Consider the following 20,162-nt stretch of genomic DNA (forward strand, 5'->3'; position numbering starts at 1 on the left):
AGCTACTACACCGACGAAGACAAAACCTAGCCGGATCTCCTCCCAACGATGCAAAGGAGGGACTTGGTTTGTAAATTAAAAGCATTTAATCCTTAAAATGTAAACACATAAATCTTCCTTTTTAATCCCAATCGTCCATTCAAATTTCGATGATGTGGCGAAATCACCGCCGTCGGCAGCAGCAGGCAGCTGCTGCCGCAAATAAAAATCCTGAACAGCTCACTGCTCAGTTAAAGAAAGACGAACTGTTTGTGCTGGTTTGAGATGCTTGTCATACAGCGATTAGTACGAAATTTCATAGTGGACATCGATTATCTGGATTAACACGTTTGATAGGCACATCTGAGCATAGAACAATCGTGGAGATGCATTTTCAAACCAATCTCCTGAGTTAAGGAAGAAACTTCTTCACTGATGAGGTGTCCAATCTCAATGGATTTCTGTAATGAATTTATTGACGGAAGATGACCGATAAATGCCTTGGCAAGTCCGGTGACAACTACAAGCTTTAAAATTCTAAATAAATTTCTAAACTGAATTTGAATCGCCAACTACACTCCGCACATAAAGTTCATCAATTATACAATGTTGAAGGAACCAAATCATTGGAATTAATTGCGCCTTCTGTGCACCTTAGAGGACCTTCTGGTGCTTCCTGATGACGATTGTTGCAATGGCACAGGAAGGACTGTTCCCCCTTTAATGTCATCTGAACCAGTCATGTTATCAAGAGTTCTCTGTGCTTCAATGTAGACCTTAAGATCTCGGATCTGCAAGTGAAAATGCAAAGCTAGGTGAGTAGTACGAATTTAACTAGCCAATGCAAAATCATAACACTAGTTAAAGTGATCTCGCATACCTGTTCTTCCAGATCCACTATATTCTCGTCTTTCAGCTTCAACGATGAAATTTCCCTAGAAAACATGAAATTGATCTTTTAATTCACAAACAAAAAGAAGAGAGGCAAATAACCAAGATGAATATCAGCTATTAAGTCTACATCCTGCCGAAGAAGAGATGCAGAGGAAAATGTATTTTGGGTCCCTACCAACAGCTCCCCCCCCCCCCCCCCCCAAAAAAAAAAAAAAAAAAAAAAAAATCCGAATCAATGTAAGCAATTCAGGCAGCCGTTAGTCTTGGATCTATTATCTATCTACACCTTTCATTATGGATGATCAAATGGTACAGTATCCATTTATGGCCCTCCTTTGGCGCTCCCAAAAAGATAAGACTAAGATAAGTAAACATCAGCTTCGAACAACAAACTTCAAATTCATATTTGACATTTCTCTGATATTTAAACAAACAAATATATCCCACTAAAGATTACGAAATTCATTAGTGACAGTAAACCTTGACCTATTTATGTTTAACAGGAATTCAGATTATACCTTCTGATTCTATGAAGTTTATACAGAAGTGCAGGAAGCCATAGGGGCAACTAACTTCTTAGATGACTCTGTCTAGTTATTTTATAAGTTCCTTAAACTTTTATGGAACATCCATGACACGACCTCCTTTCTTTTAGGAAATGGAGCCCCATTGTAGCAGAATCAGTACAAAGAAAAACTAAACATGCATAAAAGAGAACAGACACAATACTGAGAAACAGGACTACTGACTGAAAGAGTCAAATACTTTTTATGAGTCCATCAGAGTTGTGTTTTATAAATAGGAAAGTGAAGAAAAAAAAAAAAAATCAGTCCTGTGTTTATTTACATTACCCACAACAGACTAATACAACGCTAATTAAATGCTTTCTATTAATACCCTCATGCTACAACTTAAGGCTCTCCATTAAGGTGGTCCAAAAATGTCAACCATGCCTAGCTCGGAACATCCATCAAGAATGTTGAAATAATTAATTTATATTTGCCTATAACTGGGAGTTTCATCCTTATACATCATCCAATACATTCCATCCAATTATGAAGTCAATTGGACTTCAAGAACCTGTTTCTTGGTTACACCATCAATCTGGAAATTCACCCTATTAAAATTCTCCACTCTAATTTTCTGGTGTTCAAGAAACCATACTTGACCTACTCACTTGGTTTCAAATTTGAAAGACCATCTCTTTTATCATCCCCTGCATACCACTAAAGCCACGATTCAAACAAGCCTCCAGGACCCATCTGAGATTCCCCATTTTTAGACCTACACACCCAACCCAATATTTCATCAATTCCTAAGTAAAGATCTTGGTATTGACCTAAATCAGTTGAGCTACATCACCAGATCTAGCACAAAGGCAAAGTTTAGGGTTATGGTCCATGGGGCATGTGAACTCTTATGATTGAAGAGGCCAGCTCAAGAGTTGGGGTTAGATACTGCAGTATATATGAAACTTTATTGTGACCAAAAACCTACAACAAAATAATGAAGTTAAGATTGTCCAAATGGATCAACTGGGCCATAGAAGACTTTATTGTGGCACATGGTTGGGTTCTTCAAGCTTTAGGTTTCTTATTTTTGGGTTTATTGATGTAACTAGGTTATAATATACAAAATTTACTTAGTCAATTATTAAAGTCTTACTTTGTTGTAGTCAATTAGTCATATTTGTTAAATTTATTATGATTTCACGATGTCTAGTCATGCGTATTTATACTTTCTTGTTACTACAATAGGCTAGATTACTGAGTATATTCTCTCTTATTCCTTTCATCTTGTAACAAGTTTAAGAGGCTGCTTTCGAATCTGGAGTTTCCATTCTATTTAATGAAATCATTATGGGAGAGGAAGATACACTTCCCAATGCAACTATCTCTCACACATTTTATTCTGGTCTTCTTCTGTCCCTTCTCCTCTTCTCTTTTTCTATTCAATTACTGGTTAGAGATCTAGGGTGGGATCATTAGATGGTATCAGAGCTATAAGTATCCAGTACCTGTTTCTCCTTGTGATTGCTGTTTTGATAATCACTCAGATTTCTAGTTTGAAGAACAAAACCCTAGGTCAAAGAAGAAGATGAACTAGGGTATCCATAACATGAGAAATTATACATGTCTGGTTTGAGAGTTTCTGAAAGTGGTATAAATCATACTCGATCTATTTCCACTTCTGTTTTTCTTGATTGATTGCTGAAGAAGCTGCTATCTACAGGCTTTGAACTTAGCTATTAGAGTTCTTTGATGAATAAAAGATTGTAGCTGCCCCTTTTTTTCACTTACTACCATGTTTCGTACAATTTCCGTTTAAGAAGTGGTTGCTACTAGCTTGCTCTGATTCAAGAGAAGGATTTACATAGGGCCCTATACTGGTTCGATTCATTGATTCTTGCTAGAGCTAAAGGGTTTCTCTTTCTTAATTGCATTTGATTTAATTTGTTTTTGTGATTGTTTTGATTTTCTTCTTCTTGATTCTGCAAGGTTTACAAGAAAATTTTGTTAAAGTAATTCTGTGCCTCCTTCAATGGCCCCAAGTTGTTCTTTGGCTGAAGAGAATGAGATTGATTGGAGAATGTGGTTTTTGTTTCTAACGCTGTTGAAGAACCTGCTTTTGTTGATGATGGTTGAAGATCCTAGTTGCTGGATTTCCACCATTGATTAAGTTTGGATAGAAGATGGTATTGCTGGATTCAAGCTTTTCTGCCTCTGCTTTGCAGAAAGACTTACATATGACATTGGTTTTGTTGCTTTGATCTGCTGATATTGATTCCCCTGGTTTTTCCATGTATCTTTTTCAAGAGCACACCCAATATTTCACAATGGGTTTCAATTTTGAGTTGGCTTCCCATAACTCTGCCTCCTTTTTTCTTACAACACTTCAGGATTTTTACATTCAATAACCATCCAAATTCCAAACTAGCCCTTTACCACCAAAACCAAACCTATCCACCTCATATGAGTTGTTTCTCTTAAAGATCTGGGAAGGTCTGGCCTTCATTCAATTGAGGCTACACTAAATCTGCCATCGTGGAGACAAATTGAATAGAATGGATTGAGTTATGCTTGTAGTAACTTGTGTGGCTGGTGTGTACATGTGACCACTCTTTTCCCCCTTTCCCCTTCCTTCCTGTTCTCCTAATTACCTTTCCAAGCAGCCCACCACAGAAGTCCCTTCTCGGGTCTGCATAAAGTCATCTGTTAATGGAATTGCTTTTAATTGACAGGACAACGCATTATATATAGACAGTCGAAATAACTAATAATCGAATTGCTTTTAATTGACAGGACAACACATTATATATAGACAGTCGAAATAACTAATTTAACTCAGTAAAGGACTCCTAATCACTCTAAAAGACTCAATAAGGTAAATAAAATCAAAACAGAATTCTATCTATCAAATAGATCTCCTAATTCCTAACCTACCACAAACATAATCGCTCCCATTAACTAGCTTCTCTCCCCCCCCCCCCCTCTTTCTCTTTATGGGCTTATAAATTAAGCCCATTACATCAATAAAACCAAAATTAAAAAGTGTAAGGTCTACAGTATTTCTAAGGCAAAATTGACCATTTGGACATTCTTAATTGCATCACACTTCAACAGAGACAGAAGTTTGATTCCGGCCAAACATCCATTTCTTTTATGAGATCTAGAGAACAGTTACCAAACATCTTCACTTATTCCTCTTCAATCCTACACTCTTAGTGCGAGCTGGGAACAGTGACATTTCCTTTCAAACTTGAGGGAGGGAGTGTTGGTGTTCAAAAGAAAATTTAAGGAACATGTTTGTTTATTGCAACTTGATGTGATGTGTTATTCTCAATTTTTACCTTTGCCTCCATTCACTATCTTATATTAGCAGAGAGGAGCAAGGATGTAATTTTCCCTTCTTGTTGAGTAAGCAATATATGAAAATGTTGTGAAGATACGACACAATATTCCACCGGATTCTCTTCCTTTCGGTTTTCTTTTATCTGTCTCTTCTTTTTTCATCTTCTTCCTTCTTCCAACCTTAATATTCATCACCTAGTTTTCAACTTTCAGTTGAAGGAATGTTAGACTTCTTATATATATGGATATGCCAAAACACCAGATCCTAGTGGTTCTTCAAAAACAATTCCTCATACTTGCGAGGTAATAACAATATCAGTTGCTTTAGCGTTACCAGTTTGAAATAACTTTTCCAACCTCATTTTCTCAAAATATAAAAGTATCTACTAAACTGATGCCTCAGCACTGAGTTAATTGCTATGCTGTTATCACACTTATCTAATCTATATATAGTTTAGGGCTATTGCTTGATCAGCTTTGAGTTTCTCTCTCATTTCTTCTTTTTCAAACTTACTTCCCCATGACATGCAATTTTTTAATTGATTGGGAGCTCATCTACATTAAACTACAATCAATTAAGAAACAAAAGCCCATTTTATAGCACCTTAACTTTGTATGGGCTCTTGCTCATGCTAGAAATTTTCTTTGGCAGTAACTAATACCATTTCATGCATAAGTCCTGCTTCAGCCGGCATGATCAACAGTTCACATTTCCAGATAAAGGAGGAGAATGAGAATGTACCTCTCTTCAGCCTCCTTAACCTTTTTCTGCAGGAGTTTCTGTTTCATCATAAGATTTTCATTCTTCTGAGAATTAAAAAAGGGAAAAGCCTGTTAGAGTAAAAAATTGCCTTGGACAAAACAGAAGGAGAAAACATCTAATCTACAGCAGAACAAGTAGTAGACAACAAAACTTACCTCAGCAGCAACCTTTTTTTCCTCAACACACTTATCAAATTTCAATTGGACATCCTGCAACTTTGAACTCAATGCCTTCTCCACTGCCTCAGAAATGGACTTCTCCTTTTTGCCTCGAGCCTCTACAAGTAGAGTTTCATAATACTGAAATGGGGAAAAGGAATAGAAGCATAAAACATGATTACGTAATTAAGGAATAATCTGGTTTTTGTAATAATCAGAGGCAAAATTAAGGTATGTAGATGGCAAAATATAACAAAGCCCTAACAGTGTCAAAAGCCAAGAACTGAAGCCAAACACAAATCCAACCTGAAAACCGTCAACCATCTGGATTGGCTAGATTCTAGCATTGGCATAAATCTTGGGTATGGTCTTTTGCCTAGGTCAGTTAGATAAAAAGCCCTTATAACCGACAACTATTATCAAACAGGGAAAAAAGCCCTTATAATCGAGCAACTATTATCAAACAGGAACAAACCTGACAGGACTGCTGTTCGATGAAAAGGCCCTTATAACTGAGCAACTATTACTGTATAGGAACAAATCACAGGACTGCTAATATCCCTATAATAAACAACTTTAAAATTCTTGACCATCTCTATAAAACTCCTTCTCCCCCACTTCTTAAATTCGTTTACGTGATACTAAATAAAAGCATTCTCCTAGTCCTTTCTTCCTTCCTGAAGCAAAAGATTAGTCTTTTTGGTCCGACACTGAAAAATCATGAGAAGGAATATAGAACGTAATGCCCATGAATAAGGCTATACGGTCTGAACTTGGCACTGTCATGTAGCCTCAATTGAATAATTGAATAATGGCCAGCAAACCAAGATGTTAATCAGAACCAACTCAAATGGGGTAAATAGGGTTTTTGGAATCTTAGTTATGGTGTACAAGAAGCCCTTATGGGGTGATCTCAAAAAGGTCCCTAGTATGTCCATGGATGATGGGATTTGAATGGTGCGATGATGAAAGATCAAAGGGGCTGTCTGTGAAAGTAGGACTCACACCATTTACCAGGAAGAAAGTTTTTTATGCAGTGGTTGATGTAAACCAGGATCTAGGGTTTGGTTGACTAAGGTAATGCCCAGATCTAGGCTTACTCCAGGATCCTCATCCCTGAGAATCAGCGGTCTTCTAAGGCTGGAAGTCCCTCCGCTGGAGGGTTTTTGGACAAATTCTAGTAGTGCAAGGGTTAAGATAGGGTTAGGGTAGGTTCGGCCAGGCTTAGGGGTTTAGGGTTTTGGATTTTATTAGAGCTTCAAGCCTTGATATACTTATAACTTCCACAATTGTAATTTTGAGTTAGGGTTTGATATTCGAGGTTTTGAAGATTTCTAGGGTTAGGTTTTCTTAATAGGAAAGTAACTTAGAAGAATCTCTGGTTTTAGCGATGGGGAAGGGCTGAAAGTTGGGATTGAAGGGCCACAAATGCCCGATGCTAAAGCTTCAATTCATTTTTTTTCCTCTTAAAGTTTTTTTTTTATTTTTTATTGCAATGTAAGGGCTTATTTATAGTTTTGCTAAAGTTTTACAAAAAATAGAAACTTAGTAGAATGAAATGGAAACCAATATCCTATTACCAATAACAATAGAAACTAATGGAAATAGAAACTAACTAAAATTAGAAACTACTATGCTTTATATTTCAGCCACATGCATAAATAACTAAAGGGTAATTTTCTCCGGCCCCCGGGGGGGGGTGCGGCTCACTTTTAGCAATTAAATCTTTTGCATATGGCTCCCCTGTTTTGTTTTAGAAATGATTAAACAAGGGCAAGTTTGGGAAAGGACAAATTTCCTTTTTCTTTTAAAATTTTTTTTTTAAAATTTTTTTATCTAATAAAATAGATATTATAAAATAAATAAATAATAGAGCTTGGTGGGGGGGGGGGGCCCCCCCCCCCCCCCCCCCCCCCCCGGGGGGCCCCCCCCCCCCCCCCCCCCCCCCCCCCCCCCCCCCCCCCCCCCCCCCCCCCCCCCCCCCCCCCCCCCCCCCCCCCCCCCCCCCCCCCCCCCCCAGTTAGTGCAAGGCAATCTGAATTGGTTGATTAAGTGCAAGTAAAAAGAGGTGGTAATTAAGTGTTTTATACCAATCGAAATTGGTTGATGCTTTCCTATTTTGGTTCTACTATGTTACCTATATTGAATAGACTTGTAAATTAGCCTATAAATAGTGAAGTTATTTTGAGGGGTGCTCATGAGTTCTATTCGAGCCTCCACAACAAAGTCGCTACTTCCATCTTCTCCTCTCTCTCATTATTCACCTTATTCTTTCTTATTCTTTCTCAAACTAACATGGTATCAAAGCTGTAGGTCCTCTTATTCCTTTCGATTCTAAGAGTTACTAGCACAAACAGTAGATTCTATAGACAGGAAAGAAATTGTACATGGTGTGAGAGTCGTTTCTAGAAATTAAAGGGGATGCAACACCTTACGCTGCACTTGTTGGTGGTTTTTGTTTGAAGATTAATGCAGCTCCTTACGCTGCCACTATTTTGGTGTCTCTGTTAAAGATCGATGCAGATTGAGCTTTCTTTTCAAGGAGAGAGCTGTGCGATGACCTCTTCTCAAGATCATTGCCTCGGTTGATGCTAGATTTGTGCCGGAATTTGCCATTCTTAGGTACGATAAATCTCCGATTGATGAAGAAAATTTCTTTTTCTGCAATTTGGGGCTGAGGAAGAGTGACCTGTTGTTGTCTTCCTCACTCTCGAACTGTTTAGGGCTGAGAGAATCTCGTTTTTGGGCATTTTATCAGTTTTGAAACAGGTTTTGAGTTGGTTTGGTTTGCTCTATTGGTTCAAGTGGTTCAATATCTGGTGGTTCGTTTCTGGAATTAATTATGATTATGAGATTAATTTGATTATGGGATCATTCTAGAATTAATTATGATTATGGATTAATCTGTTTCTGATTTCAGAAACTAATCTGGATCTGATTCCTAAGATTAATCTGATTTGGTTTTAATTGTGTTTGGATATGGGAGAAACTTCAAGTAAAAATACCATGACTGAAATTATTTCTTCATCCTCTCATCGGTTAACTGAGAAAAAATTGGAGGGTGTATCAAATTTCCACCAGTGGAGGGCTATAGTGGAGGGCCCCTAATGGACAGAATATAAGACGAACTCGAAGAAATAATACTGGAAAATATTCGGGTTCACACAACTCTACTGACAGTACAGGACAAGTTAAGACTTGTCATCATTGTGGTCGTCCAGGACATATTCAACGATATTGTTGGAAGCTTCATGGGATGCCCCCACACATGGCGAATGCAATCATCACCTCTAAATTAACATCTACAACTACTAAAGTTCATCCTGAGGGTAAGACTGTAAAGATGACTGAGGAAGATTATATTTGTTTCACTCAGTTTCAGGCCACTCAACCACAATCTGCCACTGCCTCCCTCGTTCAGACAGATAATGCTACTGCTTGCCTTTCAACCACATCTCACCCATGGATCATTGATTCAGGAGCTTCTGATCATATGACTAGGGCTACAGGTATATTTTCCTCTTTTGTTCCATCATCCTCTTTAGTTACACTTGCTAATGGCTCTCATATCAATGTTAAAAGAGTGGGTACAGTTCAACTCACTCCATCCATTACCCTACCCTCAGTTCTTTACGCACCTAATTTGCCTTTTAACTTATTATCTGTTGATAAACTTACTTCCACTAATAACTGTTTGGTGAAATTCTTTCCTGGATATTGTTTATTTCAGGATCTTACGACGAAGAAGATGCTTGGTAGATGCCGTATGTCTGGGGGGTTGTATCTATTCGAGGAGATATCCTCTACTTCTTGTTCTAGTATTTCCATCCCCCATCAAATACATTGTCGGTTGGGGCATCCCTCTTTGGAAAACCTAAAATTGGTAGATAAAAATTTTCATTCTCTTTCTAAGTTGGACTGTGAATCTTGCCAATTTGGAAAACTTCATCGTGTGAGTTTTCCCCCTCATATAAATAACAGATCAAACCACCCTTTCTCTTTAGTTCATTCTGATGTGTGGGACCCTGTCATGTTACTTCTACTTCAGGTTACAGATACTTTGTTACATTTGTGGATGACTTTTCACGAGTCACTTGGCTTTATTTAATGAAAAATCATTTAAAATTGTTTGACATATTTTGCAATTTTGTTATTGAACTTCGTACTCAATTTGGTGTTCCTATTCATACTTTTCGTAGTGATAATGCCAAAGAATATTACTCTGATCATTTTTCTAAATTTATGGCTTCTAATGGGATTCTTCACCAATCCTCCCGTGTCGATACTCCTCAACAAAATGGGGTTGCAGAAAGAAAAAATAGACACTTATTGGAGGTCACCCGTTCTCTTTTATTTTAGATGAAGGTTCCTAAATCCTTTTGGGCTGATGCAGTTTTAACTGCTTGTTATCTTATTAACAGGATGCCTTCATCCGTCCTAAAAGGTGGCATTCCTCATTCTCTCTTATTTCCTTCATCTCCCTTATTTACTTTGCCTCCCCGTGCATTTGGTTGTGTATGTTACATTCGTAATCATCGCCCAGGGATCTCTAAACTTGATCCTCGTGCACTAAAGTGTATGTTTGTGGGGTACTCTCGCACTCAAAAGGGATATCATTGTTATTCTTCCGACTTATGAAGATATTTTGTTACCTGAGATGTGTCCTTTTTTGAGTCCACTCCTTTTTCTACTGAATCTCATGGTTTAACTGACCTAAATGATGATCTATGTATTCTTCAAAGTGAGTTTCCACAAGGTACAGTTCCTTCACCTCCACCTCCGCCAGACATCACCAAAGTGTACACACGCCATCCAAAACCACCGGCTCCCCCCTCTACACATACGGTCTCTACCTCTGTGCCGACTTTGTTTGTTGATCCTGCGGATGTCCCTGCCAAATCTGACCTTGATATTCCCATTGCTCTTCGGAAAGGTACTTGTTCTTGTGTTCAGTATCCCATCTCTAACTTTATTTCATATTCTACTTTATCACCTGGGTTCTCTACTGCTCTATCTATTATAGAGACTTATCCTATTCCTAAGAATGTTCTTGAAGCCTTGTCTAATCCTAGGTGGGTCAGTGCAATGAACGAAGAATTACAAGCCTTATAAGACAATCAGACTTGGGATCTTGTGCCTTTACCCTCAGGAAAGACAGCTATTGGTTGTAGGTGGATATTCACTGTGAAAGTTAATCTTGATGGTTCTTTAGCTCATTTGAAAGCTCGTCTCGTTGCAAAGGGCTATGCTCAAGTTTATGGCGTAGATTATGTTGATACTTTTTCGCTTGTTGCCAAGCTTACTTCCATCCGCATTTTAATCTCTCTTGCCGCTACCTACCAGTGGCTCTTGTTTCAGTTGGATGTGAAGAATGCCTTCCTTCATGGAGATCTGCATGAGGAAGTGTATATGGAGCAACCACTAGGGTTTGTTGCTTAGGGGGAGAAGAATAAGGTTTGTTGCCTCCGCAAATCATTATATGGTCTCAAGCAGATCACCTCGAGCATGGTTTGGACGATTCACTACTGTTGTAATAGAATTTGAGATGACTCGTTGTGAAAGTGATCACTCTGTATTCTTTAAAAACTCTGATGCAGGCAAAATCTTTCTTGTAGTTTATGTTGATAATATTGTCATTACAGGAGATGACACTTCAGGAATTGATAGGTTAAAGACCTATTTACAAGAGAAATTTTAGACCAAAGACTTGGGCAAGTTAAAGTATTTTCTAGGAGTTGAAGTTGCCCAATCAACAAAGGGCATCTTCTTATCTCAACGGAAGTATGTACTAGATTTGCTTTCTAAAACAGGAATGTTGGGATCAAAGCCCATAGACACTCCCATGGAATGTAACTTAAAGTTAATGCCAGAAGATGGAACCATTCTTGATGATCTAGAGCAGTACAGAAGGCTTGTTGGGAAGTTGAATTATCTGATTGTGACTAGACCTGACATTGCCTTTCCTGTCAGTGTTGTGAGTCAATTTTTGTCTGCCCCACGAACATCACACTGGGATGCAGTTATACGAATTATGAGGTATCTTAAGAAAGCACCAGGATGCGAACTTCTTTACACTAATCATGGACATAAAAATGTTGAAGGATTCTCTGATGCTGATTGGGCTGGATCACCTATTGATAGAAGATCGACTACAGGCTACTGCACATTCGTTGGAGGAAATTTTGTATCATGGAAGAGTAAGAAACAAACTGTGGTAGCAAGATCAAGCGCAGAATCTGAGTATCGTGCTATGGCACAGGTAACATACGAGATGGTATGGATAAAACGATTACTCCAGGAATTAGGAATCATTGATGACACACCAATGAAGTTATGGTGTGATAATCAAGCTGCGGTTCATATAGCATCAAATCCAGTTTTTCATGAACGTACCAAGTATGTTGATTGCCACTTTGTTAGCGAGAAGTTACTACAAGGCATAATATCCCCCAAGCATGTGAGGATTGGAGAACAACTCGCAGATTTGTTCACCATGCTCTAGCTTGAGGGGGAGTGTTAGGAAAGGGCAATTTGGGAAAGGACAGATCCATCAAGAGTTAGCGCAAGGCACTAACTCTCGATAGGAAAAAGAGGCGGTAATTAAGTGTTTTATACCAATCGAAATTGGTTGATGCTTTCCTATTTTGGTTCTACTTTGTTTCCTATATAGAATAGACTTGTAAATTAGCCTATATATGGTGAAGTTATTTTGAGGAGTGCTCATGAGTTCTATCCAAGCCTCCACAACAAAGTCGCTACTTCCATCTTCTCCTCTCTCTCATTATTCACCTTATTCTTTCTCAAACTAACAGAAACTAAACTAAGGTCATAAATCTCCTGAAAGTAAAGTCTTCATGCAATCTCATTTTGGGCCCATAAATCTTATATGAAATATTCCCAATAATGGACTGGGACACTGTTCACATGAACGGTGACGTGAACAATGTTTTGGCCTCCCTTTTTTATGTTTTGAGGTGGCCTCAATGCTGGTTCAAATTGGTTCATGGCTAGTTGTCCTGCATTAGGAGCCCTAGAGGGTACTCCCACGCATAGGTGGAGCCTTTCAGAGGAGATTCAAATAGGGGGACAATGTTCTGCATGGAGGTTGTGTAGACAATGTTCTTCTTGCAAGAGCGATGGCTGAAGGATTTGCAGGCCACGCAATGGGGGGCCTCCTGCTTGAACCAAATTTCTAACCAGAAACAATGTCCAGAGTACTCTTTGATGCCAAATCGAAGAGGTGAGAGGAGCTTCAACTACAACATCCATAACAAAGGAAAGGTGGTCATTCATTGTTCTAGCATTAGAGAATAGTGGCGTTGCCAAAGTGGATCCAACCATGCTAGCCCCTCTAAACACCAGTAGTGGAGATGCAGTCCCCGGAGAGAAACCCAAAGAGGAAGAGAGGAATGGTCTTCCCTAGTGAGTTGAAGCTTTTGGTTCACTACCAGAGGAACAATGAACTTTTAACCACTTCCATGGCCCTCCCTCGAGAGCCTCGTGTAGGTCGTCATCGTTTGAGAACTTTAAGAGAAAGAACCAATGGCTTAGCAAAAAAAGACTCCATGGTTCCATTAGGTTTCCATTGCTTAGATAGAGAGGACTTGGCAATGTGGAATGGAGGACGGGATCCAAAGAAATGTCCAACAAAGAAAACTGCTCCAGCAAGTTGCTTTTTATCGACTCCGGCTGGACAAAAAGCCTGTGAGCTGGTTGTCAACGATGGTGGCGGCATCAATCGCAAGGGGGTTCCATTTTCAGGGGACTCGGGAGCTGCAGAAAAGATGGATGTCTAGGAATAAGGAGGATGGGGTGAGACCAGAGGTGGCCCAAGGGGATTTGTCAAAGGCAGATGAAGGGAGGTGGAGAGGTTCATCCAATCTCCAGTTATCAAGGGAAGAGGAAGAAGACTTAGGGTTGGGTTGGGAGTTTAGGTATAAGTTGCTTAGCTTTTAACTAGTAGCTTCTACTTTTTAAATTTCTATTTCTTGTAAGGCTTTAGTCAAACTATAAATAGGCCCTTTTAAAGCAATAGAGAAAAAGGCTTGGAGATATTGAATTTGTAACCTAGTAATGGGCGATATCAGCTCAGATAGCTGTGGGTGAGGGACCCAAGGCTGAGATAGCCCATCCCTTACCCTCTCACCACTCCTTTTCTTCTATCTATCCTTTGCTTATCCTTTTATATTCATCTTTCATGTTTATTTTTAGAAAGGGACAGTATCGCATGATCCTAGCTGTAACCAATCTCCCACTGGTTTCTATGGTTCAAGATCGACTCTTGCATTAGCGATAAGGAGCCAGTATAACCCAAATTGCTAAGTTATTGGCTCGGGTCCAAAGTCCCAGGACCAATAGTCCAATTTTTGTCTTAGACAAAATTGGTGAACCCCTATGGTCAGCCTGACCCAAACAGACTGATTGACCAATTTAATATCCCTAATTCGGTTCTATTCATGGGCATTGCATGCTATTTGGGTGCAGTAGAACTAAGAATACTTCCACCACAACCCCTGACAGAAATACTTAGAACTTGCAGCCCTTAAGAATCTATAAAGAGTACCATAAAAAATAAATAAATAAATAAATAAATAAAAAGACCAATTACATACAGGGACTTGAGTACATTCCATTAGAGATGTGAAATATAGGTACTTACTTCTCTTTGAGTCTCAAGCTGGCTTGTAAGTAAGCGATTGTACTCATCTACGATCTGTTGTAAAAATAAATAAATAAATAAAGGTCAATGCTCATTGCAACCATACACATGAACTAGCAAAATTGCTTTTCCATTGAACATTAAAGATCAAGATCTCGGCCCACCAAAAAGAAAAAAAGAAGAAAGATGCCATAAATGATATTGGATGCAATCAATATTGCAGAATACACTATAATATGATATTAATGAGCATAAAACATAAGAGTTTCTGACAATGCCAATGTATCTCTGTAATTAATTTTGGAAATGCTGGGAATGTCATCTATGTAATTCAGTCATAAGAGAACAAGATAAGTCTTGAGTCAGACTATACAAACCATTTGAGGAGAAAAGACTATAATTTCAAAATAGCTTGCCATATTATGCCAAACCAATACAAGCATATGACTGAAAGTTGAAACTTCAAGTATGTAGGTTCAGTACAAATCTAGGCATGGTATTCTGATAAATGAAGAATAAATAAGACTGAAAGAAGAAAATATTCTGACCACTTCAACTTTACTGCTAACAAGCACACTGCTAATTCCAGAATCCTCAGAGCAGTCACAGTTCCCAAAGTCACCATCTCTGCAACAGGAGTTCAATTCTACCAGCTTGCCATCATTTTTTGAAGGATTTAATCGGTGGACATAATTGTCACCGACATAATCCCAAACACGTTGTGTTTCTAGATCAAGGGAATAGCAGTGTTGGGTTTCTTTCCAGTGCCTGATAGCATGTCCTTCTTTATACCTAAACTCAATAAATAATTCCAACAATCAGGAAGTATATTGAAAGAATGATCAGATAAAGACTAAGTGCAAATATAAAGCATTTATGCCAACCTTCCACATCCCACAAACCCACAGATGACACAAATCCAGAGATCCTCTGACGTCCCACACACAGAACATGTTGGTTTCTGATCCTGCTGTTGACAAAATCTGCAAACCTGATAAAAAAAATTTAAAAACTAATTGTTAGTGAAGTCAACAATTGCATTATTAGGGCTATATTGAACACTTTCAACAGTGTCAGATAATTGCCAAATGATAAGACAATTGTAGGCAGAACAGATAGCCTACAGCGCCACTATCAGCTACAATGATTACTCTAAAATATGCACTGTTACACTTTCCTTACACTTGCAAGTTGTTTTATACCGCTCCTTTTCAGGACAATAATTGGCGTCTATTACACATACACAAATCCATCCTGATCAACGTTCCCTCAACTTGTCACCTAAGAGTGCAACTCATGATTTCCATCAAATGTGTTCTTTGAAGTTTGAACACAATGAGCATAGTTTGCAAGCCCCCCTCCCATGCCTTGGGTCGCCTAGATACCAGGACAACTATGATGGTAGGACTATATCAGTGTATCCAAATATTGTTATGAAAGACAACTGAATACCTAGCTGCTTAGAATTCCTTCTTTTCTGAAATCAACTGATTTTCCATTTGCCTTGTTTTATTCATGGCTTATATTTTGGACACAAACTCATCCGGTCGAAACAAAACACTACTTTTGACATTGAAAAAAAAAGGTGCAAAATTTCAGTATTTTAATTTGAAATCTTGAATTTCAGAAAATTTTCTCTTTGAAATCTTGGGAGCTTGGTCAATAGGTGTGACTTCCACTTAAAGGGACGAATCAGAATCAACTTTTCGGTTACTAAATTTGCAATATGATTGTTTAATGGGTTAATATAGCCTAAAATAATTAATTTTTCTATGAAGTTTCAGGCCTTAATTCGGCCTGAAACCAACTGAAATGACCCACCAAAACCTGGCAGAAAAACACCACATTGAAACAAAATCTCATCAAAATTTGGTATCAATCATTTCGGCAGGACCAAGATACCAAAACGAAACAAAGTCTTGGACCTTGGTTTTATTTGGACTTTTGTTGAGATAAACCCAGGTTACAAAACTCTGCTTTTCGGTAGCCATGGATCCACAAGAATGATAAATAAGTAAACTTTAGACTTAAGAGTATAACGGTGATTCCATAAACCCATGGCACAATTAGGACCCTTTGGGACAAGATGAAGAATTCAGGGGCAAATCATAATTTAAAATTTAGGACAATCTTTTTTGGGTTTAGTAAAGGAATGTTAGTAAACTAAGACAAATTCAGATGCAAAGAGGTTCTCGAATAATTTTACATAAATTGACCTCATTTGTAATGTCAGAAACTTATTTCCTTTTCCACCTTCAACTGCGAGAGCCAAGATAGAGACCGGAAGAGTAGATCAAACAGAAGCCCTTGAAACAGAGGTAGATTTGATGGCAGTAGAGTTGGTCTTCGATTAGCATTTGATATTTTACCACATAGGGTCGAGCTGTCACTAGTGAGGATATCCACTAATATTCAACTGTATTAAAGGTGGTTCAAGTAGAGTTATGGCATCAGTGTCATCCTTGATAATCATGGAGATATTCGCTCGTGAAATAACAAGAATTAAGGAACATTGTTTCTTAAGTAACTCCTCATCCCGATGGAATCCAAGGTCACCAAATGACTCACCAGTTCGGATGGGGAAAGAAATGCTATTGGAGCCCACTTTGATTTTTCTTATTGTAATACTTAATAAATAGCTGATTCTGAGTTTCAGTTCTATGCAAGATTCTCAGCACATGCTCTAAGAGGTTTGTACTATATTGTTCTGGCTTTGTTACCAACAAATTTCTATACTCACCCCACTCCCCCAACCCCCGAAGAAAAAAATTGAGCAGGAAAAAAACCTAGGTGCTCTAAGTGTTCATGTTCTAGCGTCCTTTCTTACTTTTTTTTCTGATCTAATGGAGGTAAAAATAGAAAATAAGTTGCTTCCTGGCTTGGAAATGGATTTTAATCAGAATTCTCACGTCTTGAAGAAACATATAATTCAGTTTGAGATCCTCAAGGGATGGTAATGGTGACCATTGATGTTGACAGAGAATAAACCTTTGGAGTTGATCCAGACCAACAAAAAATATTATGCACAACAAGGAAAGAAGGGGGGGAAGGGGGGGGGGGGGAGTGAGCGAACATGGTTTGAGGAATCATAATCAAAATCTTAGAAGGTCAACTAGTTAAATGAGCTGACATTACTCTAACTTCAGCATCCCAAACATAATATTCCAATATGAGGTACCCCAGATATAGTTATCATAAATGTCAGGTACATTTGCAATAATGTAACCCCCAGGAAAATGCAAAAGTAGAAGTAGATAAAGTTTCTATACAACACACAATGGTACTAAGAATAATAATCATGACCTCTATAGGCTAAGCTTCTAATACCCAGAGCTTCTAGGCAAGACATTGCTTCTAGAAGCGTCACATGTTTGGATAGGACCATGGTGCTAATAGTTTTTAGGGATTCTGAGATTTACCACCAGAAACATCACAATCTATGAGGCAGGGAGGGGTAATGGTAGAGTTAATCTAGCTTCTGGTGGTAAAGACTCCAAATGGTATAATAATACTGGGCAAGGCCTTCAGCCTCTGTAATAATTAGAACCTTGCTAAATTAATCATCAAGATGCACTCAGAAAGTATTAGCAATAATATAAATATAAACAAATAAATGTTTGAAACAGAAACATTTCAGAGCAGCACAAGTTTGCTAACCAGGCAAGAGGAATCGGCCCATTTTGAGATGCATGAACATTGAAATGAATGGTCGCAAGGTGTCGTCAAGATCCCACTTGTGTCTTGATCCAGCCTCTCTTAAGTAACAGAAAAATAAAAGCTTATAAAAACTAATAATAGTTTCCATTATCCCAGCCAAAAACATAAACAGGCTGTGGAGAGCAAATAGGCAAATTCTTCCATATCCGGAGAACTCACCGAGGCAAACAGGACAAGCAGGTAATTCAGTAAACTCTTGAGGCGGAGTACTCGCAATCTCCGCCAATTCTGTATATTCTACCGACGTCAGATATAGGATGTGGCATACCTCAGCCTGCAACACAACGCCGAGTAACTCTCCAACCGAGTTATTCAAAGTTCAAGCACATAAATTTTCATATACAAAAGAAAGAACATAAACCTCAGTGGAAGAGAACCGCCTCCCGTTGAAGTTCCGATAGAACTTCTCTGCTTTCTGCTCGTCTACAAACTTAATCAACACGCCGTATCGATCCTCCATTCCATCGTTCCTGCCGTTCAAACAGTACAAGATTGTTACAATCAATCGTGAACATATAATCTGAACCATCTACAACAAGTCCTAGGGTTTCGAGACTGCGGATGAGGCGAACCTAATGATAAGAACCTCAGAGAAGTGATCGATGTAGGAAGCGCAGAAGAATATGAGATCATCGGGGGAGAGGTGGTTAGGGACAGCGACGATGAAGAGAAGAGGGGAACCTTCTTCAAGAATAGTACGGTTTGTGGATAGGGAGGTAGGATTGTCTCGGGAAACGCTGCGAAAGAGATGAACGATGCCTCTGCGTTCTTGGAATTTAGAACAAGGGTTTGTCGAGGAGGAGTTGGGGTTGACGGGTTTGATGGCGCCGCTATCTTCTCCGGCGGATCCGGCGTTGATGGGGTGGTTGGTATCCACCGAATGGATACGAAGGCTGAACATGTGAGATTATTGCTAAAGCCTCAACAGCGAGAGAGTGTGTGAAGATGTAAATCTGCAGAGCCTAAATGGATTGATGCTTTCTTTCGCGGGAAATGAGAAGTTAAAGCTGTTAAGGCTACACGGTATGTGAAAACAGATGTTTTCCAAAGCTTGGGTTAGGTTCGACGCTTTGTAAAATAAAAAAATCACTATTTATACATATACCCACGTGATTTGATTCTGATCGTTGGATCAACGTTTATTTACGTGGCGCTATCCTAATGGTGGAGCCATTGGGAAAAAGAAAAGTCTGGACCTGCCACGAGAGGTCTAAAGAGTCAATCCAAACTTCTCATGTGCGAGTTTCCTGGAGCAGTCTGATTCGGATCCGAATTAAACCATAGAGAAGAGAGGATTAAGAGCAGACGATACATGAGTTCATTGATTATCAGATGCAATTGGATTGCTGGGAAAGCTTCCTTCTTGCTATGTATCTCTGAACAGCTATAAATGACGTCATCTTCAACAACAATATTTGGCAGCCTACTAAGTAATTATCAAAGCAGAGAGAGCTCATACTGAATTCCTGAGTGCCCAACGAACTTTTGCTCTCAGCAACTCTACTTCTATACATCACAACAATGAATGAGTTGTGCCACAAGAAAGTTGGGTTTAAATCAATTCCGATGTTGCAATCAAAAAAGGTTCGAATTCTAGTGGGATTGGCATTGTAATTAGAGACCACATGGGTCTCTGCAAGCTAGGTGTCTCCCTCCCAACTAATTTCACCTGCTCTTTCATTGGTGACGCCTCAGGCCTCAAACGAGGACTGTTCCACGCCTTAGGAGAATGTTATGATAAAGTAATCATTGAATTTGACTGCTTGGAGCCAATTATTTACCTAAGAAATCATGGAAGAGGATGTAGAGCTGAAGCTCAAGTGATTATTGAAAACATTCTGTACCTTGCATCTAAGTTTATTAGGTGTTTTTTTTCTCTTTTATTTATAGGGAGTCCAACTCAGTTACGGATGTTCTCGCTAGGAAGGCCATATCTCTCTTGAGATAGTTGATTTGACCGATTTCCACCTCTTGACTCCAAGACGCCTGTGTCTCAGATGCCCCATTGTAGCTCACCTTTCAGCTATTTTGAATGAATTGTTGACAACCAAAAAAAAAAAAAAAAAATCCAAAGCTTTTAGTTCACGAGAAATGTGACCGACCAACCTGGGCTTGCACATGCGAAACTTGAGCAGGCCCAA

The 20,162-nt window shown here is 38.9% G+C and overlaps 1 protein-coding gene across 1 annotated transcript; it reads right to left on the bottom strand.

The window, feature by feature from the left end:
• Window positions 1-217: 217 nt before the first annotated feature.
• On the bottom strand, window positions 218-19,070 carry BRIZ1 (zinc finger (ubiquitin-hydrolase) domain-containing protein). The gene is made up of 11 exons (XM_089160947.1): window positions 18,594-19,070; window positions 18,383-18,491; window positions 18,181-18,295; window positions 17,962-18,059; window positions 15,189-15,295; window positions 14,853-15,096; window positions 14,305-14,358; window positions 5,643-5,786; window positions 5,467-5,531; window positions 860-914; window positions 218-770 (listed from the first exon to the last, which is right to left on the bottom strand). The coding sequence occupies exons 1-11, from the start codon at window positions 18,920-18,922 to the stop codon at window positions 612-614; spliced, it is 1,479 nt and encodes a 492-aa protein (XP_089017073.1). The 5' UTR covers window positions 18,923-19,070; the 3' UTR covers window positions 218-611.
• Window positions 19,071-20,162: the final 1,092 nt, after the last annotated feature.

Source organism: Hakea prostrata, chromosome 7 (genome assembly GCF_041222555.1).
Source record: "Hakea prostrata isolate BN-2017 chromosome 7, UWA_Hpros_2, whole genome shotgun sequence".
NCBI classification, from domain to species: domain Eukaryota; kingdom Viridiplantae; phylum Streptophyta; class Magnoliopsida; order Proteales; family Proteaceae; genus Hakea; species Hakea prostrata.

Bases quoted from the DNA above. Each gene is read 5' to 3' on its own strand.
- BRIZ1 (XM_089160947.1), bottom strand. From the start codon at position 18,922: ATGTTCAGCCTTCGTATCCATTCGGTGGATACCAACCACCCCATCAAC. The intron at 18,060-18,180 runs GTGAGTTCTCCG...CTGTTACTTAAG, and splicing joins TGCTTGTCCTGTTTGCCTCG to AGAGGCTGGATCAAGACACA. The intron at 915-5,466 runs GTACATTCTCAT...CATGTTTTCTAG, and splicing joins GTTAAGGAGGCTGAAGAGAG to GGAAATTTCATCGTTGAAGC.